This window comes from Rosa chinensis, chromosome 7 (assembly GCF_002994745.2).
Source record: "Rosa chinensis cultivar Old Blush chromosome 7, RchiOBHm-V2, whole genome shotgun sequence".
In the NCBI taxonomy this organism is placed as follows: Eukaryota; Viridiplantae; Streptophyta; class Magnoliopsida; order Rosales; family Rosaceae; genus Rosa; species Rosa chinensis.
This window is the reverse complement of record NC_037094.1, coordinates 65,329,216-65,336,406: the sequence shown is the minus strand read 5'-3', so window position 1 is coordinate 65,336,406 and position 7,191 is coordinate 65,329,216. Positions and strand designations below refer to the sequence as shown.

The 7,191-nt window shown below is 50.5% G+C and overlaps 1 protein-coding gene across 1 annotated transcript; it reads right to left on the bottom strand.

Moving 5' to 3' along the window:
• Nucleotides 1-337: 337 nt before the first annotated feature.
• LOC112178422 lies at nucleotides 338-1,563 on the bottom strand. The gene is made up of 3 exons (XM_024316571.1): nucleotides 1,219-1,563; nucleotides 623-838; nucleotides 338-520 (listed from the first exon to the last, which is right to left on the bottom strand). The coding sequence occupies exons 1-3, from the start codon at nucleotides 1,561-1,563 to the stop codon at nucleotides 338-340; spliced, it is 744 nt and encodes a 247-aa protein (XP_024172339.1).
• Between the last annotated feature and the right edge of the window lie 5,628 nt (nucleotides 1,564-7,191).

The window sequence follows — 7,191 nt, the reverse complement described above, 5'->3', positions numbered from 1 at the left end:
TACATTGTGCACTTGGACCAATTTTAATTCCTTTAATGTTTCATCCACGACCAAAAGCAAGTATCAAGACCTCTAGCGGCACACACATTATCACAAATAAAAAGAAACACTGGGAGTTTGGGTGCCAACAAATTTCATTTATCTCAAAATAGAATTACATCATTTATGCCTCAGCGGCTACAAAAAAAAAAAAAAAACGTTTCTACTATTTAGGGATTGGCGGGGTTGGCAGGGATGGCAGGGTCGGCCCCGCTACCTTCAACAGTTCCACCGGCGGCCTGCGGAGGATGGGAGCGGCTCGTCTGGTCGTTCCCTCGGGCTGTGGGACTGGGAGTCTCTATTGTGCCATCCACCCGGGTGTGGGCTCCAAGAAGCCAGCGCGGGACACCTCCGACTGCGTAGGCGTCCGCTGGGAGTCGCCCTCTGGAGGCTCGCCACTCTCCCCGCTACCCGAGCGGACTCCGGGACCAGGTGCGGCAGTGGGAGCGGTACTTGTTGTCGGCGGCGCTTCCTTACTTGGCTGCACTACCGGCATAGCCGCTTTCGCCCAGTCAATGGCGCCCTTCTGCCGCAACATCTCCACATTGGCCAGCGCACCGGCCTTGGATGCGTCGTTCAGCACCTTCTTATGCTCCGCCGACTGCTTGTACGATTCAACAGCGGCAGCCGCAGCACGGCTTCCCTCAGCTTCCAAGCGAGCGACTTCACCCTCCAGCCGCTTGATTTCCGATTGTTTAGCGGCGGACTCCCGCTGAAGGATCTCAATTTTCTTCTCCTTCGTGGTCACCCGGTCCCGTACCAGAGACATAACCTGCTCCAGCTTGGCGTACCGCTCATTCTAATCCAAGTGCCGCTCAATGGCAACGTTCAGCTTGCCCCTGGCATTCGCCGCATCGCAGTCGGCCTTAGTCAGACGTCGCTCGACGTCAGCCAACTTCTCCTGGGTCTTCCCCAAGTCCTTCTGGAGGCCCGCCACCTCCTCCCTCAGTTCCCGCTCAACCAGGGGCTGCTTGGACGCCGCCTGGAATATCTCGTGATGCCCAACGACGACGTGCCCAAAGGCTGTGCCGAAGGGCGACTCGCTGACGGCGGTCGACCGAACAATTCCCTCCAGGCCGCCAAACCCCAGCCGCTCGCAGAGGTGATACAAGAAGTCCCGCTCACCGTCATTGAGGAACTCGGCGTAGGCAGCAAATGAGTCCAGGCCCTCGCACCCACCTCTTTCTTCACGTCCGAAACAGCCCCGGGCGGAGCCTGCCTCGACTTCTTGGGCTGTTCTCGGGCCCCCGTTACCTCCACTTCCTCCTCTTCCCCACCGGAGTCCGGCTGGCGGCGTTTTCGCTGGAGCACCCGCGTGCTCCCAGCAACGGTAGGCCTCGAACCCCTCGCCAGCGGCGCCAACCCCGCTATGGTAACACCCTCGGTGGGGCGCACCGTTCTCTTCGCCGCGCCGCGCCACAGGGCCGGCCCCCTCTTTTTCCTCGGAGCCGCTTCACTCGCCCCGCCGGTCCCCGCCTGGACGGCAGGCAGCCCATCACCACCGAGATGGGAGTGGTGCGGCATTGGCAGCACCACAGGAACCTGTGACTGGCTCAGCACCAGTGTCTCTGGGTCCACCACCGGCTTTTGTGCCGCCATCCCGGAAGCATACATGGCTTCAAGGAAGTTGTCGATTTCTGCATGGTCTATGGCCTTCGCAAACGCGTCACGGCTAGCCTTGTTTCCCGGTGGAGTCTCTACAAAAATTAGTGGTAGGCCAGTTAGCATGGGACAACCTCACCAAAGGTACCATACAGCTGACGTTACTTACCAACGGCACGCGTCAGTTGTTAAGCTACCAACAACTCCCACCCGCTAAGGAGACTGAAGTCCAGCAAGTTGCGATTCCGCCAGCAACCTCTGATGCGTGCTACCCGGCACTCTTCCTCACTAGTTAGGTTGTACCGCAACCGCGCTGCACAAACAGGTCATCATCAATAGAGTATACAAAAAAAACACAACAGAAACCACGCTAGTCGTGTTCAGCGGAAACAACAGACAACCTCGGATGGGCTGAAATTCTGACTTAATTCTAAACGACGGCTCCCCCTCGTTAGCCCCGCCTGGTACTCCCATCCCGCTGTGGCAACTCAAAACGAGCCCCACCAGTACGACATTGAGTCCAGCAGGTTTTCGATCAGCTTGGGCGCTCCTCGCCGACGGCTGAGGTTTACTTGCCCTCTACAACCCTGACGCTTCACGTACACCAGTTCATAGAAATGCAACACCTCCGCCACGGTCGGTCCTTCGCAACCAGACAACCGCCACAATGATTTCAGCGACAGCAGTAACCGCCACATGTTGGGGCACACTTGCCCAAAGGCGGTGCCGAACTCGCACAGCAGAATCTGAAGGTTGGGCACCAGCGGGAGGGTCACTTCCTGGCGGAATATAGCCTCGTGCACCGTGGCATGGCCCATTGGCAGAATCGAAGCTTTCTCCTCTACCATCGGTGGATGTAACTTCACTGCCCCGGGCAACCGGAACACCCGCTTCAGCCTGTTGACGGCAACCGCTGTCATCCTACCTCCCGCCTCGTCAATGGGAGTGCCGTCCTCGAACACCCACGCAGACTCGGTACTATTACTTTCTAGCCGCTCTTCATGCAAAGTATGCGCAGCGGTAGCCTCCCCCGCCTAGAACTCTCCGGACTCGACGCACGACCCATATCTACGTCCCACGGAATGGTCTGTAGCAGCTCGACTTCTAGCGGTTCTGGCAGTGAGGTTCCTGCACGGGCAGACGGACGCAACGAGTCAATAAAATTTCTATCCGCCGCGCTGAACGACACTTCAGATCCGGAATCCTCACTGCTCGAGATCTCTTTGACGTCAGCCATCCCAAAACCCTAAAACCCAAATCAGTTAGCTCACACAGGATCTAACCTATCCCTATAACAGTTAGTGCCCAAGAACATCAACAACACTCAACCCAGAAAATGCCAAAACAAGAACAAACCGACTAAAACCCTGATTCGACCATCTAGAAAAGCCCTAACAACCCCAATTGTCAATCACAACCACCCTTCCCCAAACCCACTCACACCCTCACCATACGTCGACAAAGAACATATCACAGAAAAACCCAGAAATCCAACAACGCAGACACCCAATCAAACAGGAAAAAGGCCAGATTACCAACCTTGACAGTGGAGCCTCTGACAGCAGTGTGTGCACTACTCTTCGCAGCCGGAGATCATCTGTTCTTCCACGCACGAGAACTCGCCGATATCGCCTCGCCTTTCTTCTCCGATCTCAGACACAGAACACTTGAAGACGACGAGGGCATAGTTCGAAGTTTAGAGCAGTGCCAAATATGCGACCTTCCCCCCTTTTATGTCAACGTCAAACAATCCCACGCCGTCAGTTTAAAAAACGACATCGACTGCCAGCCTTACGCGTGTCCCACAGCTGCAGTTAATCTCCGGATTAACCGAGGTGTCACCTCGGTTACGAAATCCATCATTACTCGACATTAATGGGGAGGAGACGGCTCGGCGAAGGAGGCACGCCTTCGCACGCTAACCCTTTAGGGGTTTGCCACGTGTCCACCACCATCAGGCGAAGCGTCCGACAGAAGCCACAACTTTTGGGCGAAAGGCTCCAAGTATCGAGGTCCGCTGAGCGAAACCCCGCTAGCGGAACTTCTCACTTGTCATCTTCCAAGTATCGACGTCCGCTGAGCGAAACCTCGCTAGCGGAACTTCTCACTTATCATCTTCCAAGTATCGAAGTCCGCTGGGCGAATTCCCACTAGACTTCCACTTGACAATTTGCAAGGGGCAGCCTAGGCTATACATGGCACTGCCGGCAGAACCGCCTCCATCTTGCAAACCCCGTACGTTGCTGAGCGCAATTCCAATCAGTAACCACCCCCGAACACGTCTACCCGACGCTGTTTCCTGCTACATCCAGCGGGGGGTATCCGCCAGCGGCGGATCCCGAGGCTACGCCTCATTCTGACAACGACCGCCACGCGGCATTACTGTCAGATCGTCCCTAAGGGACACGGGGACTTGTCAACAGTCTACGACGACCCTGATCAGGTACGTTGACCCCCGCCACTTGGGTACTAAGAGTGGGCTCGCTACCCAACACCTTCTGCTCCGCGCAGCTTCCCCTCAACAAACAATTTGCCGACCATCCGGAGGTCCGTCTTGGCTAGAGAGTGGAGGACTCCTTGGCGGGCCTGGCAGGGGCCCACCCGAAAGGGTATATAGCGTTTGATAAGTAAATCCATGGTTGACAACGCACTGACGCTAATTATGCTGTTGCAAGTCTAGCGAAAGTAACGCTTCACACCGCCGATCAACTCCCCAACCAAGATTGCCCTCCTTGACTGGGGACTTGGGGGACTTGTACCTACATGTACTAGAACGAGCATAATTAGCTATAATGAGCCACGCTCATTGTACCGCCAGAGGTACCGACTCACCAAGGGGATGACCTGCGAAGTCACGGCCAGGCGGGCTACCGCTCGAGCCCTGGATCGCCCCCAGATCACCGCTGACGCGCCGCCACGCGCAGCGTCAAGATAGCATCAGAAGCTCCAGATGCTGGGAATCGAAGCACATCAGTCCCACATCGGAAACAAGAAGAAGATCAACCTCTTCCTCACCTATAAAAGGTTCTCTCCTCTCTCCTCATTAATTACGCAATTACTACTCATTTATTGTTATGCTGCGCGTATACAGTGACTGACTTAGGCATCGGAGAAGTGAAGACCGCCCAACGCGGTCTCCCTCTGACGCCCTGTCTATCGTGTTGCAGTAACAGGAATCACCTAATCCTAGGAGTAGCGGTCCCCCCACCGGACCCGCGTTAAGCAAGGAATCGGCTACGCCTGGACTTGAGCATTAACAGACACATTATTCCTTCTAAATTCACGTGCATAGTTTTGATTTTTTATTTTTTTTCATCAAACGCTCCCATTTACTGCATCTTTATGTCGAGGATGAACTGATAAGCGTGTCGATCAAGACCAGCAATTGCATGCTCAAAGTGTCATGGTAACGTAGGTCACCAGGATTTGAAAGAAGCTTTTAAAAAAGAGGATAATGTTTCATAAGTCTAATTCAACTAAAAATAAGCCTAGAGAAATGATCTAGGCTTGGGGGCGGTAGCTTGTGTGGTGTTGCTCCAGGTCGTGGTCCAGACTTGACCATGGCAATGGTGGAGGTCTATGGCCGGCCGCTGGACTGGTGAATGGAGGTTGCTCCCTCGATGGCTGATGCAGGCAAGTCTGGGGAGGTGAGGGGTAAGAGATGGGCCCTGGCCAGTAGGCCTCCGCCAGCCTGGGCCATTTCTTATGGACTGGCTAGGCAAGCCCATTCTCTTATTCCCTTTCTTTGATTGGATCAGGCCTGTTGTGGGCTTTTGGGGGAGTGGTAGCAATTCAATTTTCTTGCTTTGAATAATTGAGCTTGGCTCGGCTCACATCCTATACTGCTCTTGATCACTGTTATGTGTTGATTTAATGAGTGGCTATGTACACCATGAAGGTCTTAGGCGTCAATGCTTGTCATGTCCGTTGCTTTGATTTAGGGTTGGATAAGTGTACGGTTTTTTACTTTTTGCATTTTCATTTTCTAGTTTGGTTATTTTGCTTTTGTTAGCTTTGCTCTTTGTAGACTAAGTTGTGCATTGAGATGTAATACGAGGAATTTTCGAATTCCTCTAGCTTGATCGAGAGATGTCGTTATTTTAATGAAACCTGATTCAATTCTCCTAAAAAAAGGATTTCCCTTTAAGTCTAATTTCTTTCTCAATAAGCGATTTTATTTCCAAAGTTTAAAAAAAAAATTATTTTCACCGTTTTTTGTTTATTTTTCATGACCTTTTTGCCCTCCATCTCTTTATCCATTGCTTCAAACAGAGACAGAGACAGGGAGAGCTCTACCCCTTTTCTCTAAACCGATCAAAAAAGCTTCACCTTTGTTATAAAAGTAGATGACAAATGCAGATCAACACGTGGTTGGTGAGTCGATGTATCAGTAATGGAGAACTTAACTGATCCTTAATTTAAAAAATTATCAACTCACTGTAAAAAAATTGTATTTCCTTAATAAACGTACACAAAACTGACTTAAAAAAATAATGTTGCTGACCCTCAATAAAAAATTTATTGTATTGCAAAAAAAAGAAAAATTATTGACCAACAATAACATTTTTGTTTTAGGGAAAGAGATTTGGTGAATGATTGATGTATTCATTGGTAATATGGACTTCTTTATATAGAGGATTACAAGTACAGAATTTGAATCATACAAACCTAATTGAAGATTGATTAGGGTATCTAGAAGATTATACCCTATTACAACTTAAACAAGTAATCGGAGTTTGGGCCAGACACATATAATTCGTGTATCCTTAAACACTCCCCCATGTGTCACCCAAATGTCGGTGCTCCTTTCGTTGGCTCGTCAAAAACCTTGCTTAGTAACAAAAACCTAGTGGACAAAAATAACCTCAGTCGAAGGAGAAAAAAAATACAACACACCCTTCACATTTCGAGATCAAAACATGTAGACATCTCCCCCGTCTGTGTCTCCCCCTAATGATTACGATCATGAGAGTTTGGATAACTTCCGTAGACCAATGCTTTTCACATGTTTCTCGAATGTGGATTTGGATAATGACTTAGTGAATAAGTCTGTCACATTATCCTCAAATCGAACTTAGTTCATAAAGGGGAAAGAGGATGCAAACCAGCGGTAGAAGTGGTGGCTGCGACGGTCTGGGTGCGTGGTGGGTCCGAATCCATTATGTCATCTACCGTTTTCTCTCTGTAGGGATAGAACAAGCCCATATCTATTGTACCTCTCAAGTATTGAAAGATATTCTTCATGCCAATCCAATGACGTTGCGTTGGCGCAGAGCTATATCTAGCTAACATGTTCACAACAAATAAGATGTCAAGTCTTGTGCATTGTGCTAAGTACAATAATGAGTATATTGCACTTAGATAGGGCACTTCGCCTCTAGCCCATCTTCGTTATCATCCTTGGGATGAAATAGATCATTTTTAGAGTCAAGACTATGAACGACCATGGGAGTGCTTGCAGGTTTATCTTTATCTTTTGGGTATAAGCTGATTGGTGAATCAGGATACCATAAACACGATGCTCAAGTTCAAAACAGAGACAAAAAAGTG

Coding starts and splice junctions, on each gene's coding strand:
- LOC112178422 (XM_024316571.1), bottom strand. CDS start 1,563: ATGCCGCACCACTCCCATCTCGGTGGTGATGGGCTGCCTGCCGTCCAG. Junction 839..1,218: donor TTTCGGACGTGAAGAAAGAG/GTGGGTGCGAGG, acceptor CACTTGGATTAG/AATGAGCGGTACGCCAAGCT. Junction 521..622: donor AGTCGGCGGAGCATAAGAAG/GTGCTGAACGAC, acceptor CCGGTAGTGCAG/CCAAGTAAGGAAGCGCCGCC.